The sequence below is a fragment of the Micropterus salmoides genome, unplaced genomic scaffold, assembly GCF_014851395.1.
Source record: "Micropterus salmoides isolate LMB-PRFRI ecotype aquatic unplaced genomic scaffold, ASM1485139v1 Ms_hic_scaffold_7, whole genome shotgun sequence".
NCBI classification, from domain to species: domain Eukaryota; kingdom Metazoa; phylum Chordata; class Actinopteri; order Centrarchiformes; family Centrarchidae; genus Micropterus; species Micropterus salmoides.
The window spans coordinates 3,036,766-3,060,737 of NW_024044459.1; the positions used below are offsets into that span (position 1 = coordinate 3,036,766).

At 41.1% G+C, this 23,972-nt stretch overlaps 1 protein-coding gene across 1 annotated transcript in view; it reads right to left on the reverse strand.

Moving 5' to 3' along the window:
- The window catches only part of cacna1ba (calcium channel, voltage-dependent, N type, alpha 1B subunit, a), a 254,241-nt gene that overhangs the window by 183,727 nt on the left and 46,542 nt on the right, over positions 1–23,972 (reverse strand). Inside the window, exons 5-6 of the mRNA XM_038704210.1 lie at positions 19,127–19,279; positions 17,330–17,517 (exon numbers count right to left, since the gene is read on the reverse strand). Coding sequence (XP_038560138.1) covers positions 17,330–17,517; positions 19,127–19,279 — 341 coding nt within the window. The remainder of the gene's footprint in view (positions 1–17,329; positions 17,518–19,126; positions 19,280–23,972) is intronic.

Consider the following 23,972-nt stretch of genomic DNA (forward strand, 5'->3'; position numbering starts at 1 on the left):
CCACTCTAACGCCATCTTCAAACAGTCACCTTCCACCTCTGACCTCTTACCTGCACTCAAGATCTGTGAAGAGGACTTGAGCCACCTCTTCCAAAGGCAGAAGATCAGGAAGGCTCCTGGACCTGACGGTGTCTCACCATCGTGCCTGAAAATCTGTGCGGACCAGCTGGCCCCCATCTTCACTCAGATCTTCAACAGATCACTGGAGCTGTGTGAAGTTCCCTCCTGCTTCAAACGCTCCACAGTCATCCCGGTCCCAAAAAACCCTCCATCTCTGAACTAAATGACTACAGGCCCGTCGCCCTGACATCTGTAGTCATGAAGTCCTTTGAAAGACTGGTGTTGGTCCACCTGAAGGACATTACAGGCCCCCTGCTGGATCCTCTGCAGTTTGCCTACAGGGCTAACAGGTCAGTGGATGATGCGGTCAACTTGGGTCTGCATCACATCCTGCAACACCTCGACTCTCCAGGGACATATGCTAGGATCCTGTTCGTGGACAGCTCGGCATTCAACAACATCATCCCGGACATCCTCAGCACCAAACTCTCCCAGCTCACTGTGCCAGCCTCCACCTGTCAGTGGATCACAGACTTCCTGACTGACAGGAGACAGCAGGTGAGGCTGGGGAACATCACATCCAGCACCCAGACTATCAGCACTGGCGCCCCCCAGGGGTGTGTGCTTTCCCCACTGCTCTTCTCCCTCTACACCAACGACTGCACCTCAGGGGACCAATCTGTCAAACTCCTGAAGTTTGCTGACGACAGAACGGTCATCGGCCTCATCCGGGATGGTGACGAGTCGGCCTACAGATGGGAGGTTGATCAGCTGGCTCTCTGGTGCGGTCAAAACAACCTGGAGCTTAACACGCTCAAAACTGTGGAGATGACTGTGGACTTCAGGAGGAGCCCCCCCACTCTGCCCCCCATCACCATACTCAACAGCCTTGTGTCTGCTGTGGAATCCTTCAGGTTTCTGGGATCCACTATATCCCAGGACCTGAAGTGGGAGCCCAACACTGACACGATCATCAAGAAGGCCCAGCAGAGGATGTACTTCCTGCGTCAGCTCAGGAAGCTCAACCTGCCTAAGGAGTTGCTGATCCAGTTCTACACAGCCATCATCCAGTCTGTCCTCTGCACCTCCATCACTGTCTGGTTTGGATCTGCCACCAAAAAGGACAGGAGCAGACTACAACGGACAGTCAGGACTACAAAAAATAATCTGTGCCAACCTGCCCCCCATTCAGGACACGGGCAGGAAACATCACTGCAGATCCATCTCACCCCGGACACAACCTGTTCCAACTTCTTCCCTCTGGTAGGCGCTACAGAGCACTGTACGCCAAAACCAACAGACTCAGGAACAGTTTCTTCCCACAAGCCATCCCTCTGATAAACAACTGATTTTGGACTCACAGTGTCAGGAACAATTCCTGTGCAATAACCCAGTAACTCTGTCTCTAATCAGCCACCTGTTTACTGGTTTCCACTTATTATCTATTTATTCACCATTCTCTATTTCAGTGCTGTTCATACTATGTCATATTGTATATACTGTATACCAATGGGCTCAGGAGCTAGAGCGGGTTGGCCGTTAATCGGAAGGTCGGCGGTTCAATCCCTGGCTCCCCCTGGTTGCGTGTCGAAGTGTCCTTGGGCAAGATACTGAACCCCGATTTGCTCCTGGAGGCTGTTCCGCCAGCGTATGAATGAGTGTGAATGTTAGTTTACGTTTGAGCACTTAGGCTCAGTGTATGAATGTGTGTGACTGGTGAATGCAGATGTAGTGTAAAAGCGCTTTGAGTGGTCGAAAAGACTAGAAAGGCGCTATACAAGTACGGAGCATTTACATTTACAATATACCTACCTCAGGTCATAGGTCTTATTTATTTTTTCCAGCATCCTTTGCACTATGCTCCATCATACTGTGTACATGTACACATGTATGCATGTATATGTACCTGTATATCTTATCCACCTTCAACATGTACATAATGAGAATAGTTTACTCTTGCATCCTTTGCACCCTGATTACTGAACTATTTGTCAATATGTCTATATTGTTTTGTTCATAGTGTGTATATTAGTGTTGTCTATTCTGTAGTTTGTGTCTGATTTTATTATAAATTTATTTATTATTATATTATTTTTTATTATTGTATAAGTAAGAATATCGTGAGCAATGTACAATCCTGAGTCAAATTCCTCATATGTGTACACATACCTGGCAATAAAACTGATTCTGATTCTGGAAACCCCTGTCTGCCTTGAAATTTCTTCTTGGGAGATACTGTGCTGATGCAGTATAACTACTTTTTGTCTTGTTGCTGTGCTCTGTTTTGCCATGGTATATGACTTTTGACAGTAAATTGACCTCAACTTGTTGTTGTTTGAGTGTTACTCACCCCATTGTATTCCACCTACGTTATTTTTGAAAGCATTCTTACTTTAAAGCATTTTTTCCACACCTAAAACTTTTGCACAGTACTGCACAGGCATAAGTATAGACAGTGCAGCCACACTGGGGCCCGCGCTGTACAGCGTGAAGAGACTGCCGCAAAACTTCATTGTACATTGTAGCAACCCACATTACCTCATTAACTAATACAATGTGAACATTTGTCAAATAAACTCTCAAATATGCACATCTACCTTTGTCATGGTGTTAGTCAGTAGGCCTAGTCTTCTCAATAAAGTATGTAGCAAGCAAAGTATACAAAAACTATAGGCTTATATACAATCCTTTGATGAAACCATTAAAAAGATTCCACATAATGATTTATTGTCTTATTTTCTTTAATATGATATTATTATTTATTCGTGTCACATAGCCTACATATGCAATGATGATTGCTGGGTGTTCGTTTATATATATATTCTTTTCATGTGACAAGAGGACAAGACTCCGCTAGGTGAAATGCAGAATACGTGACATGCAGACTAGCAGAGCCCACCTGCAATCGAGCAGTCAGGCCATTCAGACCTAAAAGTGGTTGGAAGAAGAGACAGGAGAGAAAAGAGCAGGAGGAGAGGGTTGCAAAGCTCCCTAAATTAGATTCTTTAGGATTTACTAAAACTCCCTAGCCTAATGTCCCTCCTAGCAGCAGTACATCGCCATCAGTTCAGCTTGCCTCCTCATCATCTACACCGCTGCCCTCATGTAGCAGGTTGGTAGTGGCAACCTGAGCAATAGGAGCAGTAGGTGTAAATACGTGTATTTTTAACTATGTATTATTTAACATTAGGATAAGTTGTAGGCTATAGGTTTTAGACGTTAATGTAGTACCGGGTTGCTTGTTAGCCTATGAATTATTGTGGTCATCTAACTTATAGCCTAGTAGATACTGGCTATTTTAAGCGCTTGATAATTATTAAATTCATTATTTAGTCTAATTTATTAATTAATTAGTATTTACACGTTTTCAGTTTCAGGCTGAACCAGTCGACAGAGTCAGAGCCAGGCAGTTCAGTTGCAGTCAGTACCTCAAGTAGCCCAACCCAAGCAGCAACAGCTATTGGAGATGACAGAAGGCAGGACCAGGTTGAGGTGACACCAGTCAGTAACAGTGAGACAGAGAGCTGCAAGAGCAGGAGGACCAGCCACAGCCACTTCATCCTTACCCCATAGATAGGGGACATTTTGAAAATATGAAAATATTTTAGATCCTGATATAAAACATTACATCATGACTACAGGTCCTTGTAAACCTAGTGGTCCTTTCCCCAGAAAACACAATCGTTGAGATTTGGGCATTTGTCTGAAAAATGTAACTACACGACCGTGTTACATGTTGAAGCCTGTGTGGTGTATGAACAGTGGAAACTCCATGGCACCATTGATGCGCAGCTGGAGAGGGACGTGCATAATGCGGTGCTGTTTTGGAGACAAGTGCTGAAACATATATATATATATAAAAAAAAAATTTTTCTTTCCTTCCTCACAGCTAGTTCAGCAGGACATTACGTCTGAAATAAACCAAGCACCATTTTTTTCAATTATCATGGATACCACACAAGATGTGTCCAAGCGAGACCAGCTTAGTCAAGTGTATAGATATGTCACCATAGTAGGGAACGCAGTGGACATAACTATCAATTTCAAAGTTACCTAAGCTTTCTCGGATTTGAGGCAACATCTGACACATCTGCAAATGAACTGGAAACCAAAATCATCGACAGCATTACCAAAAATGGCCTTGATATTTCTAAATGTCGTGGGCAGGGCTATGACGGAGCAGCAAATATGAGTGGTGTTTATGCGGTAGTACAGGCCAGTATAAGGGAAAAGGAGCCACTTGCGACATATGTACACTGTGCAGCGCATAACCTGAACCTAGTGCTGAATGATGCAGTAAAAACCATCTCAGAGGTGGCACAGTTTTATGACACCGTAGACCATTTGTATGTGTTTTTGGCAACAGCATTAAAAGGTTCATAGGTAGCTTTATTGTCATACATGCACACAAGTACACAGTGAAATTTGTTTCTATTGGAGCAAGCCTCCGGGCCGCAGCTATATTCAGCGCCGCCACTCGCTTTCCAGAAAATAATTAATGCAGACAGCAACATACATGACATAACAATACATAATAATACACAAGACAACACATATTACATGCGGTCACATAGAGAGAAATACAGAGTGCAGTTTTGAGGGGGGGGGGGATAATGAGTCTGTGTTTGTGAAGTATGAGGCTTCAGACTGTCTATGTTGTTAAAAAGAAAAGTTCAGTTCATTGGCCTTGTCCTTGAGGAGAGATAAACCAGTGCGCAGGAGAAGATAGGAAGGCCAGCTGCAAGTCGTTTTCCCGCTCGGATGGAGGAAGGGAGGGGAATAATTTTTAATCCAATTTAGGTTGATTCGGTAACATTTATCCGGATCAGTGTCCTTCAATCGCTCTCATCCTCAGCGTCATATGTGCATCCAGTTCATGTAGTGATTTCGACATTTCTTCTAATTTCATTGTCAGACCAGTGGTTACTCTCAGCAGCTCACCAGACTGCGCCCCGATGGTGTCAATCCTCCTCTGCGCTTCCACAGCTTTTCGTTCACCCCATTTAAGCACTCTTTAAAGTTCCCCAGACAGCTTTTGGGTAAATTTACTGGCGGCTGTCTGAGATTCCAAGCCCGATAATCAGGAAGCCCACTAACAAAATTCCAATTATCCATAAATCTTCACAGATAAAACATCCAAGCAAACCGTTTGCCAGGTCTCCCACGAGTCGCAAGCGTAGCCTGCAGCGAATGTTCCACTGGGACAGTTCGGCTCACCCGGTGAAGCACGTTTCTGGGTGAAAATCTTGTCAATAGCGCTGAGTGACCAGTTGATTAATTCCATTTTGATGGTTTCAGGAGAACAGCAGGCAGGTGGTCGAAAGAGAAAAGTTTCCACACGACCAAAGTAGACAGAAAATAGGAGCAAGCCAAGATAAGAGGGGAGAGTAGGAAAAGCACGACTGCTCTCTACAGTAGCAGGAAGAGCCATGGTGGGCCATGCTTACCAGCATCATCTCCACAGAGTCCTCAGATCACTCAGATGTTACACTGAAGCGACTGTGCCCCACACGCTGGTCCTTTAGATATGAGTCCATTGTAGCTATACAGTACAGATATGTGGACGTGATGAAAGCACTGACAAAAATATCCCTGACAAGTGACAAGAAGGATGAGCGTGGTGAAGCTGCAGGACTAAAGAAAAAAATTGAGAAATTCCCTTTTTTTAGTGGTTCTGCAGACTACTGTGTTGGAGAGTGTGAATGGTGTTTCTAAAACGCTCCAAGTGCAGACATACAGAAGGCAGTGACATTGCTGGACAACACTACACAGAGCCTGTCTGAGTACCGTGGCGCTTTTGACCAGGCAAAGATGATAGCACAGACGCTCGTAGAAAAATGGGGAGCTCAGACCACCTTCGAAAACGTGAGAGTCCGAATAATAAAACGTCATTATGAGGAGTTGTGTGAAGATGAGCATCTGTCCAACGCAGAACGCTATTTCAGAGTGAATGTTTTTTACCCTAATCTGGACACAGTAATCAACCAGCTCTCTCAAAGATTCAACAGTATGAGAGAAACCTCTGTTTGAGGCCCTACAGCCCATGACTCCCAGCTGGCAGGGGATGATGAACTGTTTGATAAGGCAAATCGTCTGGCTTACCACTATAACAGGGACATAGGGATTACGTTTCCTGGACAGCTGCTGTCATTCAGGGCCTGTTTTAGAGCAGAAATTGCTCAGCAGTCCTCAATCTCCCAACTTGCCAAGATGTTAATTGTGGATCTTCACTCTGTAACATCCACCTTTGACAAGGTGTGCACTGCCCTGTTATTATTTATGTCATTACCTGTGACAGTGGCAACAGCTGAGTGCTCCTTCTCCAAATTAAAAGCATGAGTGGCCATACTATCCATTGAGCGCACCAGAGCCCAGGAATTGAACATCAAGGACATTGTCAAAGATTTTTCCAAACACTGCCGTGCCCCTGTTTGAAAGGCGGTTATCATTTCAAGGTCAGGTTGCTGCCGAGCAACTAACTGTGTGTGTGTGCTGTGGGTATTTAACTGTGTGGGCCCCGTAGCTGGTCAGTTTTCAGGACATGGAGTTGTTTTTAGTAAGTAGTAGCCTATTGCAGCACTCATCTTTCTTATTTACCAAAGTCTCTGGCCTCTCTTGTCAAAAAGGAATGCTGCTGCCATGATTTGTGAGGTTATTGTAGCCTACTAAATGCCCCAAAAATGCTTCGTAACTTGCTTCTGATAACTTTCTCTTTGACTTCTGTACTTTTCAAATACAGTAGGCCTACTCTAGATTACACATTCCCACTGTAAAATCCAACACATGACTGGTATATAAGGCTGCTGCGGCCGTGCGCACACAGCGCAGCAGCAGTGCATATGTGTAGCAGAGAGACGCACACAAAGAGAACTGTTGAATGTCATATGTTAATATGGAAATGAATCAATTTAAGGAGCTTTAAATTAGGTAATTACGCCATCTAATCTTATCAGTTTTTAAACCGTGGCAAAACCAGGATGACGAGGTTGTTTGTATCCAAGAAATGTGTCTTTACCCGTTTCTGAGATCAGTGGAAACAGGGGAGGGGGTCCATGACAACATTTCCATTCTAAACTGCAAACTAAGTCTCCCTGTCCATTGTCTTCTGAGTCATGAGTCCCACCTGACGGATACCAGAGCTTGTCACAGGTCCTTAAAGAGACCTTGGAATCAGGGACACGATCAGGCCAAGCAAGTTGTGATTCACTAAACTTGCTTAGGTCATCAGTATTTGCTCTCAATCTTTGTTATTCATGCTCTGGTAGTTGTTGCAGGCCTGTCGTAAATCGAGAAATTGTCATTTTACTTTTCCATTAGTGACCTCCTGGGTCCTGCTAAGGTCATGGGACAGCCGGGGAAGAGTCTATCTGACTCTGGATAGAGAATCTTCAAAATCACACCATCACCATCTTGACTATGCTACATGTCAATGAAAAATTTCATCTTTAGAAGACAGAGTTACTCGAAGCACCTATTTTGCTTAATCTGCTTTCACTTGTGTCCTAATGGGTAAAGAGTTGATTTGCAGCTCTGTCCTGTCATCCAAGTTCCTGTGTTCAATACTTGTGTAACTGTTCCAGTGCAGAAACAATTATCTGACATCAAAGAAGCATCAAAGCTGCATCCTTTATCTACCACGCCTTTTCTTGCTCTCAGCAACCAAACAGCTATTGATCTTTTTCTACCTCCCTCTTCCCTGTGTTTCTCATTCCCTCTTTCAGCCCTACTAGAAGAAATTCTAACACAAGGAGAACACTGCTAAAAACACATTTTTTCCACTACAGTTGTTTAATAATTTAACCTATTGCATAATTGTTTCCTTGGCATGATATAATCCTGACTTTCTGCAAATGGAAGAGAGCTGTGATTTGTTTCATGCTAGCAGTAAAGCTGTGATGCTGTGGTCCTAATGGGAGTTGTGGCTGCATGTGAGTCATCATCCGCAGGCTCTTATCCTTGTCTCTAATCATCCCCGGGAGGAAGGCTGTGAGGGAAAGGAGCAGTCAAGAGGAAAAGCACAGTGTCTAAGTAACAATGCATAGGAAAGACTAACCGGTTCATACTGACATACTTTCCACAGACTGGTTTTTAACTTCTTTGGCTGGGTATCACAATAAACATTATCAGAATTTTACAGAAATAAAGTTACAGTCACTGTAAAGTAAGGAATTTAATCCAGTGCAACCATAACAGTTCCTAGTGCCAAGAAAAAGAGTGTGAACCATTAGGAATTACATTTGCTACTTCTAGGCTGGATTACTGCAATTCCTTATTATCAGGTTGCTCGAATAAGTCTCTTTAAGCTGATGATACACAGGGCAACTTTTTGAGCAATGTTGCTGGAGGCAAGTCCGACTATGTTTTGAACGTATAGCGGTGGTGTGGGGCGGGTGGTGGAGTGGTGGGGGAAGGGGATTACGGTAGTAATCTTTACTCATTACCACTGACGGCAACGTTGCCCAGCACGATTGCTCTAAAAGTTGTATCATCAGCTTAAGACTCTTCTGTTGATCCAGAGTTCTGACAAGCACCAGAAAAAGAGATCATATTTCTCCTGTTTTAGCTTCTCTGCTCTGGCTCCCTGTGAAATCCAGAATAGAATTTAAAATCCTTCTTCTCACCTACAAAACTCTTAACAGTTGGCCACCATCTTATCTTGAAGTGCTCATAGTACCTTATTACCCCACCAGAGTGACCAGCCCATAAAGCATGGACAGCAGCCCAATGGCCCATTTTCAGTACTGACACTGGGCTGGTCCTGTCACATCTCTGACTAGCTCCCACTTTTCTCCACCACTCTGTCATCTGTTTCTAGGTGTTAGAAGTACAAAGGCAGAGAAGTTGCCGGGCAAAAACAAAATAAAAATCTTATGATGGATGCCGCCAAAATAAACGATATGTTTTCTACCAAGGCTGCAGTAGCTTCAACATCAGCTGCAGTATCCGACATTATGGAGCCCTAAGCACTTTTAGAAGGAAAGGATAGCGGGGCCCCTGCCAGGCAGAGGAGGAGGTACACTCTTGAACAAAATCTTAAGACCGGGGGAAACATGCAAGTACTCGCATTTCGCGTTGGTGGATCATAACCGGGAAGGGAAGTTTACAAAAACGGACGTCAGTTCCAGACCGTGGATGCCCTTCGTGAAGCCATCTTCACCACATGGAGCAACGTTCCCAGCAGCCTCCTGGGAACAGTCGCATCAAGCATGCCGAAACTAGTGTTTGAAGTGATCAACAAGAACGGTGGGGCTGCTCACTACTGAGTCCTTTTTGACACTTTTAGTTCTGTTGTAGGTTTATTTTTGGGCTATGGTCTTAAACTTTTGATCAGCTGATGAACAGCCTGTTTGAGTTTAAATGCAGTTTTCAATAAATTGCCTACTCTCTATTTTTTGTCTCTTGCTCCTGTTTCTTCTTTTGGCATTTTGAAGCAGTACTTACAACCCGGTTATGATCCACCAGTGCAAAATGCGAGTACTTGCAATGTTTCCCCTGGTCTTAAGATTTTGTTCAAGAGTGTATAAGACAGCGAAGTACAGTGCCAGAGTGACCTTGACATGGCTGAGGGACAGAGTTAGCAGGAGGAGAGTGTCTATGTATCATGATACAATTATTAAGATTATTAGGCTAAGGGTTCCCTTAATAAAGTTGTGACTGTATAATATGGCCTATTATTCCACACCTGTAGCATGTTACTAAAATGAATACTTATGTATTAAGTAAATGCAGCTATTTGCTCATTTGCAGTATGTTATTGTTGAAACTGTGCAGTTGTTAGGGAATTCCAACAATTCTGGACCTAATAATAATTTGAAATGATACTGTGGCTTCTAGCAGAGTTTTTTCTTTGACAATTACTTGTACTTGAGTATGAGTTGTGTACTCCATGACCACATCTGATCACCAGGGAGTTAGTAAAATGCGAATGAGTACACTGATCCACTTGCACTTGTACACTTATTCATGGCACTTACTACTTAGCCTTAAAGTGGTTTGGGGGAAATATTACAGTAGGTACAGATATTTAAGAGGACTGCAAGGATAGTGTGTCTGTTCTGTGTTTGCAGACCTACTATATTGTGCTGAATGGACAAAAAATCGGCCCGGGCATTTTTGGCCCATGACTTACTAAGCCCTGACTTACAGTATGAATTCAGGAATTTGGCAGGTACAACTATTTGGGTGAAACCCAGGGAGGGGTGCTAAAGAGTGCGTCCGCAGGTTCGGCTGGTGGGCAAGGTGCCCCGAGGTGGGATACTGGTTCTTGGAAGTCTCCCCAGGAATGAGAGGTGGATCTGGGGCATGTAGAAGTTGCTGGATGGGGTGTTGTTCCTGGAAGTGCACACAGGGATGAGTGCCTGTTCAAGGGATTGGAGATCCAGCATGAGTGGGTCTTTTCTCTGTCCCTAGATATGAGTGCTTACATGTCTTCCTTTTCTGGGGCTTTATTATAAGAAAAAATTCAGGGAAACACAGTTTAACCAACAGATATTGCAGCAAATCATTCAACCAGTTGGGTGAGATTGTAACCACTTTAACTGTCAAACATTAATTTTAACACTATTAATAAGTGTTAAACAACACAGTTTTGCTCATTACTATTAGATAAGGGAGAAGTCAGTTGGCAGATCTTGAGGAGTCTCAGAAGGGGTTTATTCAATTCCCCATGGAATTCCAGAGTCATAAACGACACTGCAGTGTGTTTGTGAATGTGGGGAAACATTAATTGTGATCACTACATGTTCCACCAGGTTCTTTGGATGTCTACTGTAAATGGCTTACTTGAGGTGTGTCCAGAGCATTTCTTTTGGGTTAAGGTCTAGGCTTTAACTGGGCCACTCCAAAAAGAGTATTTTCTTTTTGTAGAGCCATTCTGAGGTAGATTCACTTTGGTGTTTTGGGTTATTGTCCTGCTGCATAACCCAACCTCTAGTGAGCTTCAACTGGCAGAGTGACAGCCTGACATTTTCAGCCTGACAAGATGTCTTGCTAAACTTGTACAGTCATCCTCCCTTCCGTGATTGAAAGTTTCCCAGGCACTGAAGCAGCAAAGCAAACCCAAATCATAATGCTCCGTCCACCATACTTTACCGTTGGGGTGATGTTTTCATGACAATATGCTGTGCCTTTGTTATGCCAGATGTAGTGCTGTGTTTTCTTCCCAAGCACCAGTAGTATTGTGGGGTATCCAGATGCTCTCTTTGGCAAACTTCAGGTGTGCAGCAATGTTATTTTTTTGGAGAGCAATGGTTTCTTCAATGTGCGGCCAATCCAGGGAGATTTGCAAGAGTTAACAGTTGTCTCTGTTTGTCGAAAACTTGTCTGATGGATGGATATCTAAACTCTTGGGGATGATTGTACTAACTACAAATCAATAATTATTGATATAAGGTTTCAGAGAGGTCTTTTCCCTGAGGCATGGTTCACATCAGCTGAGGCAAGGGGCGTTGCTAGACATAAAACTCTACTGGGGCACAGGCCCCCTCATCCCCAATGTACATTTTTGATTTTGATATATTTTTCATTGAAGTGTATGAAATGCGTTAGTATGTGCCTTACCAGCTTCCCTTGCTTAGCCCATTAATATTGGCACTGTCATGTCAGAAAGGGCTTTGACCGAAGCATAAGCGCACACACACACGTAAGAAAACTTGCTATGGGGCCCTCCTATCTGACTTGTGAGCCAAGTAAACAATTTGCCATTGCTGTACAGTCGCATGACGCAGCATAGTGATCTCACTACAATCCTCCCTCCTTTAAAACAGTCCGTCTCTGTAATAAACCTGAATAGAAACCTCTTCTAGAAAAATCCACTGCTGATTTGAATGGACCTCATAAAGGCTGATAAGACTAATGCTGGCTGTGCATCTCTGGCTGTGCTCATACTGACTGAGGCTGTCTGTATTTCTGAGCTGGGTCTGTGCTTGTACTGGCTGATGATCCAGCATCTACTCTACTGATAAATTTAAGCATATCCTCTGTAAAGTACAGATACCAATACTTGCCAGATATTTATTTTATCAGCTGCATCAGGCCCATTCAAACTGGCTCCCCAGGTTTCCTTTAATACATTTTCAAAGGTAAAATAACTATTTATAGTATAACTTGGCTGAATGTGTGATGCTTATTATTTACTGAAAGATGTGCATCCATATTGCCCAGTCTTCTTTGCTAATCAACATTTTAATAGTCACTGTGAATCCATTGCTTTCCATCTTGCATTAGTCCATAGTTGTAACTAAACACTCACTGAGAGAAGAACTATTGTCTCGTTTCAAAATTATGAGTGCTCTCACATACATGTGTTGTCTGCTGGAATGCAATAAGGTCGAGCTGCAGACTGTAGCACCGCTCAGCTGGACCATTCTCCTGGAATGTGCGAGTTTCATTTTGTGCATGTGCGTATGAACGCATGTTTTCACCAGGGCTGGAAATTAACACCCGCCAAGCGCCAAATGCAGGAAGATTTTCCGTTTGGCGGCTAAATGTTGAAAGGCTACCCGCCAATGTGGCGGGTATTCGTATTCGGTATGATGCCGCCATATAATATCTTTTTGACGGTATCTAACAGCAGATCAGCGTGTCGTGTTGTTTCACACAAGAGGGATCTAAAGTTGAGTAACACACAGATTAGGGGTGTTCATTGGTTGTTGTTTATGTTCATTTCAGGTTTCTTGTGTTTGATTGGCGTAGATGTGCACACCTGTCAACCCTCTCGTTTCCCCTGGGCTTCTCCTGTATTTTACTGTTTTTCCCGTTAAAATATTTCCCAGTAAATCTCCCGTTTATTTATTTATAAAGCCAGTGGCAGCATGTAGAACAGCTCTGTAACAGAAGGTAAGTCGACAGCACCAGCAAATAAAACAAGAAGAAGAAGAAAAGCAGTGCGACGGGTTCAGGATGGATGATGCGTTGCTAAACAGAGTTTTTCACATACATTTGCCTGTAAAATAGATACGTGCAAACCAGAAAAATTATTTACGATGTGCGATGCAACCTAAAGTTATTTTTGTGCAAGAATGGTGAATGAAAATTTTTTGTTAGTACTTAGCATAAATAAATTACAGACCAATGTAGACCAATGTTTTTCTTGCACAAAGATTTAATAAATGAAAACAACCTACAATTAGTATTATAGTAGTGATACAATTTATATGAAAGTTTAATGAATATAGTGGGGGGCATGATTAAGAGTGAGCAGCGATGAGATTTAAGTTGAACGATTAATAAGCTTCTTAGTAAATAAGTAAGTTTAGTTTAGTGTTATGTCTTAAGTACATTTAAGAGCAATAAATACATTTTGCTTCAAATTTCAATCTGGTTTCTTCACACCATACAGCAAATCTGACCCGTTTTAAACACTCATGCAGTTACAAATTCATCCCGTTGTCATCCTTGTTTGACATCCTTGCTCGCCAATTACAAGCGCCATGATCCTCCAACAGGGCAAATACATTTAAAAAAAACGAGAAAATCAAAACTGAAGAAAAACATGGGATGATGGCGCCAGCCGAACTGACACAGGCAGCATCTGTGCCACGGTTTTGTCCATCGTCATCTCACACTTAAGTGTGAGCAGAGCGGAGGGTTTGGCCTACACATTGTTGACTTGTTGTTCTGTAAATGTTCCGTATTTGTATAGCACCTTTCTAGTCTTTTCAACCACTCAAAGCTTTTTACACTACATTCACCAGTCATACACATTCATATTATAAGTGCTCAAACGGAAACTAACATTCACACTCATTCATACACTGACAGAACAGCCGCCAGGGGCAAATCGGGGTTCAGTATCTTGCCCACACTTGCATAGTTTGAGTTGTAAGACTGGCAACAAGCACCTTCTTGTTGTGTTGTGACCTAGAGTCCTGTGTGTCTCCAGTTAGTGTTACTGAGAGTTGGTAACACTTACTGTTTTGAACAATTAAGCGATTTAAGTGTTTGTTTGGTCTGCAGAATTGGGCCAGGGATCAGCTTATTACTGATACCATTTACACTTTTAGTATAGTATATTTTTATTTATTGTATTAGACCCACTAGGTTTAGGGGTGCTGCGCTTCCTGTGTTTCTGTTTAAAACAACGACTTAGAGAGGTTTTTGGTTCTCCTTTTGTTTATAGTTATTAATCCCTTGTTTAGGAGCAAAGACAGGGATTGAACCGTCGACCTTCCGATTAACGACCAACCCGCTCTACCTCCTGAGCCACAGCCGCCCTAAGTTTTGTGTGCTTCAACAGCTCTCTATGAGCCCGTTCTGCTCTCTGCAGGCTAATGTTACATATCCACATTTCAGAAGAGTGTTTTGCCTGTCTGATTTTGCTGACTTGCTGATTTGTTCAGTTATCCTTGATTTTTGCAGTTCTACTGTGGTTAAGTAGGCTGCGTAGTTAAATTGTTTCTTTTTCTGTGTGTTTTAACTGTTTTAACTGTTTTAACTGTTTAAATGTTTATTGTTGATGTACGATCGGGAGTCTTCCTGCCTGGTTCATCTGCTCTGTGCTGCTTGACGCAGCTTCCGTCAAAATAGAATGGCAGTGAATCTTGAACTTCAGCAAAACTTCAGTAAAAAAAAATAAAAAATCGCAAATCAAATTGCAATCACAATATCTGGCAGAAAAATTGCAATTAGATTTATTCCCCAAATCGTTCAGCCCTGAGAGAACACGTTTACCAGACTGCTGTTCCCAAAAGTCACTCATTTTCTCTTCTTGTGCACAGGTGGAAAGTCCCTCTTTGTCCTCTCATCAACGTTGTAAAGACTCGCATTCAACACTGACTTGTTTTTGCCACGTTTCATATTGTTAACAACATACCGTTTAACATTAACCAGTAGTTTTATTTTGAAAGTGTAACCAGACGTTGCATACAGTCCCCTCCAAAAGTACTGGAACAGTAAGGCAAATTCCTTTGTTTTTGTTGTTCACTGAAGACATTTGGGTTTAAGATCAAAAGATGAGTATGAGACAAGAGTTTCAGAATTTCAGCTTTTATTTCCTGGTATTCACATCTAGATGTGTTAAACAACTCAGGACATATCGCCCTTTGTTTGAACCCACCCATTTTTCAAGTGAGCAAAACTATTGGAACATGTGGCTGACAGATGTTTCTTGTAGCCCAGGTGTTGCCTTTTAGGTTGATTGTCCAAACATTAAATAGCTCTGCATGACTAGTCTAAGTTTTCATCCTTGGTTCAAACCTATAAAGACTGCATTTCCTGATAAAGAGGATAAACCAACATGAAGACCAGAGAGCTGTCTAGGGGAGAAAAGCAAGCCACTGTCAAGCTGAGAAAAGAAGGAACGTCGACCAGAGCCATTGGACAAACATTGGGTATAGCAAGAAGAACAATTTGGAATGTCCTGAAAAAGAAAGAAACTACTGGTGTACTGAGCAACAGACGTCGAACAGGTCGGCCAAGGAAAACAACAGTAGTTGATGACAGAAATATGGTGAGAGCTGTGAAGAAAACCCCCAAAACATCAGTAAGTGACATCACCAACGACCTCCACAGTGCAGGGTGAAGGTATCACAATCCACTGTTGGAAGAAGACTCAGAGAGCAGAAATATAGAGGCCGCACCACAAGATGCAAACCACTCAGCAGCAGGAAGAATTGGAAGGCCAGACTGAAATTTGCAAGGTAGTACAGAGATGAGCCGCAAAAGTTCTGGAACGCAATCTTGATGAATGAATTCAGAAGTGTACAGAAACATTTCCGGAGAAATGCATTGAAACTAATGGGGAGGAAGTTTATCATGCAGCAGGACAATGAGCCAAAGCACACTGCCAACAAAACAAAGGACTTCATCAGGGGAAAAAGTGAAAGGTTTTAGACCAGCCAAGTCAGTCACCTGACCTTAACCCAATAGAGCTGCATTTCACCTCCTTAAGAGACTGAAGGGAGAAACATCCCAAAACAAACAAGAACTGATAGAGGCTGCGGTAAAAGCCTGGAATAGCATCACAAATGAAGAATGCAACAGTTTGGTGATGTCGATGGGTCGCAGGCTTGAGGCAGTTATTGCAAGCAAGGGTTATGCCACCAAATATTAAATGTTATTTACTTTAAGATTATTTGTTCCATTACTTTTGCTCACCCAAGAATGCTGTGGTCTAATACAAACAGTGATATGTCCTAAGTTGTTTAACACATCTAGATGTGAATACCAGGAAATGAGAGCTGAAATTCTGAACTCTTGTCTCATACTCATCTTTTGATCTTAAACACAAATGTTTTCAGTGAACAACAAAAATAAAGGAATTTGCCTTACCGTTCTAATACTTTTGGAGGGGACTGTATATATCATTGCTAACTTTACTGGACGTTGCAGATGTTCCCAATTGCTAACTTGACTGCGGAGCCCCTACACGTCCAAAAAAGATGCTGGAGCATGTGCCCCAGTAAAAAGAGTCTGGTGACGCCCATGGCTGAGGCGTTTTGTGAATACCAAACTTAAATCGTTTGAGTGTTTTTTACAAGTAGCTCAAATCAACAGCTCCAAACTCATTACATTGACTGGACATCAGGTTTGCAAATTACTACCCTAAATTAGCGTATATTGAGGTGATTAGTCTAGAAGTTCACTTAGCTTTTCCAACCTACACTGAATGTTTCAATTAATATGGACAAGTACAATACTATAATTTGTGGGTTATTAGTTAAAACAGAATGTGTTTGTTCATTGTTGTTACTTAGATGTAGATCAGGCCACATTTAAGAATTCCAGAAAGTAATTCCAGTTAACTTGGAGAGTAGTTTTTTCTGTAAGCTTTCTGTAGCCCTTTCATCCAAAGTACCTTACAATTTGCCTCTCATTCACCCATTCTCACACCCACACCCACACACACACCATGCAAAGCACAGGTCTGACTATCGGGAGTAATGCGGGTTCACTGTCTTGCACAGATCCAGTTTTACATATAAAAAGGAGAAGATGCAACTCAACCTATAAAATAATTAATGTAGCTAGCGTACTAGCTATGTAGTTATATACACGGTGTCCCCATTCACAATCCCGCCCACAAAGCTCTGACTGGACAAGCATTTCTGCAACCAGGGAAAACTGCAGTCAGTGACCACAACACTAACCTATTTGAATCTCTGACAAATATGAGCTGTGGGCGATGATTCAGAGATTCTGAAACCAGGCAACAGTACATCCCTCCACAACTCAACAACGCAGTAAACCCCATCCATCTGCTACCACCTAACAGACATAGTGCGTCAAAAACAGCGTAAGGGCCAGATGTGTTTCCCTAAAGTGGACTCACGTTGTAGAGGATGTCCACCCATCCCTCCATAGTGATGCACTGGAAAACGGTGAGAACAGCAAAGAGGATATTGTCAAAGTTGGTGATGCCAAAGCTGGGTCCGATCCAGTACTCCTTACAGGTGGTGCCATTATCACAGGTCCTGGCCGGAGCCTCCAGGCCACAGGGGAAATCTGCTGCCTGCTCGCCTACATCCACAAAACACCCAAACATATACATTCACACACTATCACATACAGAAACAAAGTACACAAACATGCTGAGGTATTTTCAGAGAAGGCTGGACAAATTAAATACACAAGATGACAACATTTAAGCAAAGTACATGTGACATAATGATGTTTTTATCCACAGCGACTTACGATTGGAGTTCAAACAGTGCTGACTCTTCACTGTTGATACAAACATGTATGACAGACCTTTAATTTTGAAATCATTTTTGATTGTGATTATTATGTAATTATAAAGTATACAGAGCTTAAATTCCATAATATCTATGTGCACTTTGATGCCTCTTGTGTCTGTAGTCTGTGTTCTTTACAGGTCTTTATGGCACACTGGAAGCTGCTCAACATCTGCTATGTCTTCATTTATTTTTGCACTTTATTTACCTAATGTTGTCATTCTGTGTCTACATTTTGTCATTCTAATATAGTTATCTGTATTCTTTGTAAATAGAACATCTACTGCATATCTATTAGAAGGGCAATACCTCCCTTGTCCTGTTTTAATTTAGATATGCGTTTGTTTATTTGTTTCTTTGTGTGTGTGTGTGTGTGTGTGCGTTGTTGGCATATTCTTTTAATTTGCCCTGCTGGGGATACAGACAAATCTATAATGAGTCTCTTGTAATACTGATTACATGTTATACTTCTCATACTACAGCTGCACAACACACTGTAGCAGGTTTGAAGATAGCAAAAGTAGTGAAGTAATTTAGATCTGTTTTCATAGCTAAATAAAATACACACTGCATCACAGCTTTCCTTTAGTTGTTCCCTGTAATGCTCTGTGTAGAAAGGGCTGTTACAGTGGATCTGTTTGGACAAAATTTATACAGTCTCTCAATACTTTAAATGTCCGTTTCATCTAATGGTAGCTGAAAAATATCACTGACAACAAAAGCAACCAACCACAGCTAATTCTGCACACTTTCAGTGTGGTAAATGGCAAATATACTTTAGGCTGAGATTAAAATGATTTAACATTTTGGGTCAAGTAATTTTAATAAAATTAAATTTTGAAATAAATGAAATTAAAATGAGTTTTATAATTTTTTAAAGACAAATACAAAAACTAAAACAAATCCAGTACCCACCTCCCATCATCATCCCTTAGCCAGCTTGAGATCTAACTAGAATACACCATAGAAGAGGGGCATCCTCTTATAAAAACTTTGTTAGTCAAGGTTACAAGGTTGTTTATTTGTATAATGAAATAAAAGTTTGTATTCCTTTCATGCTACACATGAAATAACACAAAATAAAACAATGGCCCTACATTTATTTATATACAAAAGCCCTTACATATAAGCTACATACATACAGTTGCAATATATGTCAGGAATGGGAGATGAAGCAAATAGTTTGTACTTTGCAGAAACCTCAGTAAATTACTTGAGAATGGGGTGTTTTTCACCGCGGAACAAAAAAAGAGAAGAAATTTATCATATACATAACTATACAATTAATTAACAATGCCTTCGGCAATACATCCTTGACACAGGGATGATGGAGATCAAATTATGCCTAGGTTAATACCATGAACTTGTTTATCCCTTGTTCTCCTCTAGCTTACCTGTGTCTATCCTGAAACAGGTGCGATGGAACTTGCCCATGTAGAAGTCGAGGCCGATGATGGCGAACATGAGGATGGCGAAGAAGAGCAGCAGGCCAATCTGCAGCAGAGGTACCATGGCTTTCATAATGGACTTCAATACCACCTGCAGACCTGACGCAGACAAGAGAAATGTGCTTTTGAAAATAAGTTTGAGACCATTTTATTTTATTAATTTAGCTTTTGGCTTTGCCTTCATTGGAGAGTGACAGTATGATGACAGACATGGGAGGGGGGGGGGGTATGACATGCAACAGGTCCCTTGAAGTACTGACTGATGTTCTTAATGGTAATGCAATTTCTAAATCACAATGGTTACATATTTATATAATCTAAGTTTTGCAATGAAGGCAATTTGCTTGAAATAAACAATTTTCGTTTGCTAACCTGAAAATTAGACTGAATTCCTATTTTGTTTCACTTCATTCATCCAGTCTGACATTGTGTTCATGTTAGCAGATTTCTGTCATCCGAGATGTGGAAAGTAATTCAGGCTACAGGTTCACAAACCAAACACAAGATGCCAGATTGTCTCAATATGGTTAATGGCATTTCAAAAGCGTAAAAATGAATTTTAAATGTTTCTTCATCATTGCTTAGGAAATGAGTAAGAGGCCTGTAAATTCATACTGTAAGGAAAAGCTTCATTGTATATATCATATAAGCTTCATTGTGGAGATTATTCTTGATCTGTGGGAAGCATCTGTGAAAAAATATTTCAAACCAACAAATTAAACATAAAACGTTATATGTTAATAATGCTGTTGTCACAAGTGGATTTTTAATTGGAAGATTGGATATTTTGGTCGAAAACAAATTAAATATGTTATCAGTTTACTGATTCAATACGTTCACTATTAACATTTTTGTTCACTCATACACAGTCTTTGATTGCAAGCTTTCTAACAAGGTACCGTTAATACATCACATACTTCAATTTGGTCTTAAACATAACCACACAAAGTGAACTTTAAAGCAACACGTGTGTCCATACTGCTTAACATACGGTGCAGATCAAAGGAACTCACACTGCATTTTAGTTAGGTTTCATCTCATGTTTTTTTCTTTTTAATACATTTTGTTTGTATACATTCTGGTTTATTTAATAAGAGTGAAGCTCAAGTTATTATATGTAGAACTCCAAATGCTTCACCCTACTAGCAATTGATGGTAACGCTTAATTATTAATCAGATTTCAAAATTCATTCATAATGTCTGATTTCTTTCACAGGTTCTCCTACCATGTTAATGGGGAGAGAAAAATGGGGAAAATGGTTACTTTGCTTTGTTAGCAACCATTGAGATAACATCCTATCAACCGTATCTAGAAACTCAAACTAAAATGCTTCGTGCCTGTGACAAGTGATGCCACACGCAAGAGGAGACTTAACACGTTTTTCTTTCTTAGATGTTTATAGTGATTGGACAGTGGACTGCATATTCTACCAGCAGAGGCTGACAATCTGCAACCTTTTCCATAAAAGTTGCAATGTGTAAGAACAAGTTAAAAAGACTCAAACTAAAATTATTAGCAGAATGTGAAGAAATAAAAGTTTTGGTGTTATCTCAGAGAGTAGTCTATTTATTGTGTTGTAGACATAGGAGTCATTTACACTGGGGACATGTCCCCACCACTTTTTGAAATGGCTGATTTTGTCCCCATCACTTTTTTAAAACATTCTGAAATATAGCTTGCAGTTAAATAAGAAATGAAAAATCCTTTAGAAAAGTTTATTTGCACATTAAGAAACATGCAATGGAATTAAACTATAGAAGAAACTAATGTGCATTGTCAAAAAAAGGAACTTAACTTAAAAAAAGCAAGCTACTGATTATAAAATGACCCAAAAATGTGAACTTTAACACTTCTTAACACAGTTTCTTTTTGGCCATGTTATCCGTTCTCTCCCTGTGAACATAACAAAAGAGGAGGAAAGACTAAATCATGCCTACATATATGTTGCCTCAGTAGGGACGATATTACATGAGAAAAGTTGATCTACGGGAGAAACATATCTGAAAGCAACACAGAATACTTTAGAGCTGCACTGCTTTATATTCTGTTATATTTATACACTGCTCAAAAAAATAAAGGGAACACTTAAACAACACAATGTAACTCCAAGTCGGTCACACTCCTGTGAAATCAAACTGTCCACTTAGGAAGCAACACTGACTGACAATCAATTTCACATGCTGTTGTGCAAATGGAACAGACAACAGGTGGAAATTATAGGCAATTAGCAAGACACCCCCAATAAAGGAGTGGTTCTGCAGGTGGTGACCACAGACCACTTCTCAGTTCCTATGCTTCCTGGCTGATGTTTTGGTCACTTTTGAATGCTGGCGGTGCTTTCACTCTAGTGGTAGCATGAGACGGAGTCTACAACCCACACAAGTGGCTCAGGTAGTGCAGCTCATCCAGGATCCAGATCCCTCAGGAGACCATCCACCACCTCATCAGGAGCATGCCCAGGCGTTGTAGGGAGGTCATACAGGCACGTGGAGGCCACACACACTACTGAGCCTCATTTTGACTTGTTTTAAGGACATTACATCAAAGTTGGATCGGCCTGTAGTGTGGTTTTCCACTTTGATTTTGAGTGTGACTCCAAATCCAGACCTACATGGGTTGATAATTTGATTTCCATTGATAATTTTTGTGTGATTTTGTTGTCAGCACATTCAACTATGTAAAGAAAGGAGTATTTAATGAGATTATTTCATTCATTCAGATCTAGGATGTGTTATTTTAGTGTTCCCTTTATTTTTTTGAGCAGTGTACATTTTGAAATGTAATGTGCTACCTGAATTTTGTTTTTCCTTTTACATAAATAAAACATTTCCCCCATAAATTGGTGCAGAAACCTTCACCAGAATGCAGGAAATTAAGTCTTTAATGATCAAAATTTCCTGGGTGAGGTCCCCCAGACCCCCCGTCCCTGTATCTCAGAATTGAGGATATCTTTAAAACACTTTCAAGGATCTTTTCATCTCGTTAACCTAATATTGTGTATTGAGTATTGTGATGTCTCGCGAGCTAAGTTTCTCTGTGCACCCCTAATCTGAGCCCCTATGTCCCCACCAGTTTTCAACACAAAGTGACGCTCTTAGTTGCAGAGACATCTACTGAACTTATTATGGTAACCAGCTAGCATGGCCCATCCTGTCTCATAATACCACTTTGTACCTCAAGAGGCGATTTATTTATACCGATATTATAGCTCAGCCCTCCACCATGTAGTTTCAGCTAGTGTGCTAGCAGCGAGTTTGCAATTTTACACAACATTAGTTTTTTTGGTCTAATAAATAAACAAAATTAACTCAAAAATGTCAAAAAAGAAAATATTCTTACACCTATTTTCTTTATCAAACAGAAAGATACTACTGTACACCTTCTGAATTCAAGTTTTTCTTTCATTGAACTAATTGCCTTGTAAAACATACTTCATTCAAACTCGTTAGCTGCAAGCTAACTGTACAGACACCTGATTATACAGACACAAGATCACTGATTAACATGTTATATGTAACTGGTTTAGAAATGTAATTTTGTTTGGGTGGGGAATTACGGCGGGAACCATTTCTCACTTTGACAACAAGCTGATATAAATAATCCCAGCACGTAACTCCCCTTTAGTAGTAGTTGTTTTTACATTTCTGGTTATGAGTGGATTGAACTAACGAGATACAATGTATTAATTAGCCAGTTTTCAGTCTTAATGTTAAGCCAGGCTAACTAATTCTGTTTCTGGAATTAACAGTGCTAGAAATTAAGCTAATTGTGATGAAAATGTGTTAAAATGTGAAGTCATTGTAACTAACAGATACTTAGTCAGTTTGTTTGATTTGGAGTTAAAAGACATATGGTTTCACAATGCATTTCCCAATATTTGTGGAAAGGGAGGTCACACTTGTCCGCGTTTCAGTCTGATGCTGCTTCTCTGTGTGAGTGGCCGGTGAGGTTCACTTCTCCGCATAAAAAACTTTGTCCATAACATCAGCTGGTTAGTCAGCGCCCCTAACAGCCCCCTATCACGACGACAAAGAAGAAGAGTTCTTTCTTCTTCTTTAGTGTTTATTAGCGGTCGGCTGACTGACTGAATGATGCTCTACCGCCAGCTGTTGCTCTGTCATTTTGTCGCTCCAGTCAGAAAGACTGAGGGGAAATGAAACAAAGTTGAACTTATTTTAAAAACCTAAAAGATCTGGGGCTTTTGACAAAACATTCGGGCTTAAGCCCAATAAGCCACCCCCGCTCCGCCTATGCTCGCGTTCACGTCACTTTCTGCCCCTCGGACAATCAAATTTACAGTTACAGTTGTATTCCAGGTGTATTAGAAAATATTCAGTTGCATTATAATCTACAGGATGGTTTTGATGGTGACATTGCTATTAAAATATAGATTTTATACCAGGCGAGGACGAAAATATCGTATTTTCCTGTATTGTATGTATTCTCTAATAGAAAAATAAATAGATTCATATTCTTTAGCTTCTGATCTACCAAAGGAGATCTTTGCATCTAGGCCTAATGGTTGAGTTATTACTGATTCATTTTGGGTATATATTATTTTAGGCGTTTTTCCTGGAAATAGGTGTCTGTTTCCAAGAGGTTAATAAATTATGGGCAGAATTTTGCACATTAAACAAGTATTGTCAGTCCACTGCTGAAAGTGCCTACAATGGGCATGAGAGCATCAGAACTGAACCACGGAGCAATTGAAGAAGGGGGCCTGGTCTGATGAATCATGTTTTTACATCACGTGGATGGATGGGTGCGTGTGTCGCATGCCTGGGGAACACA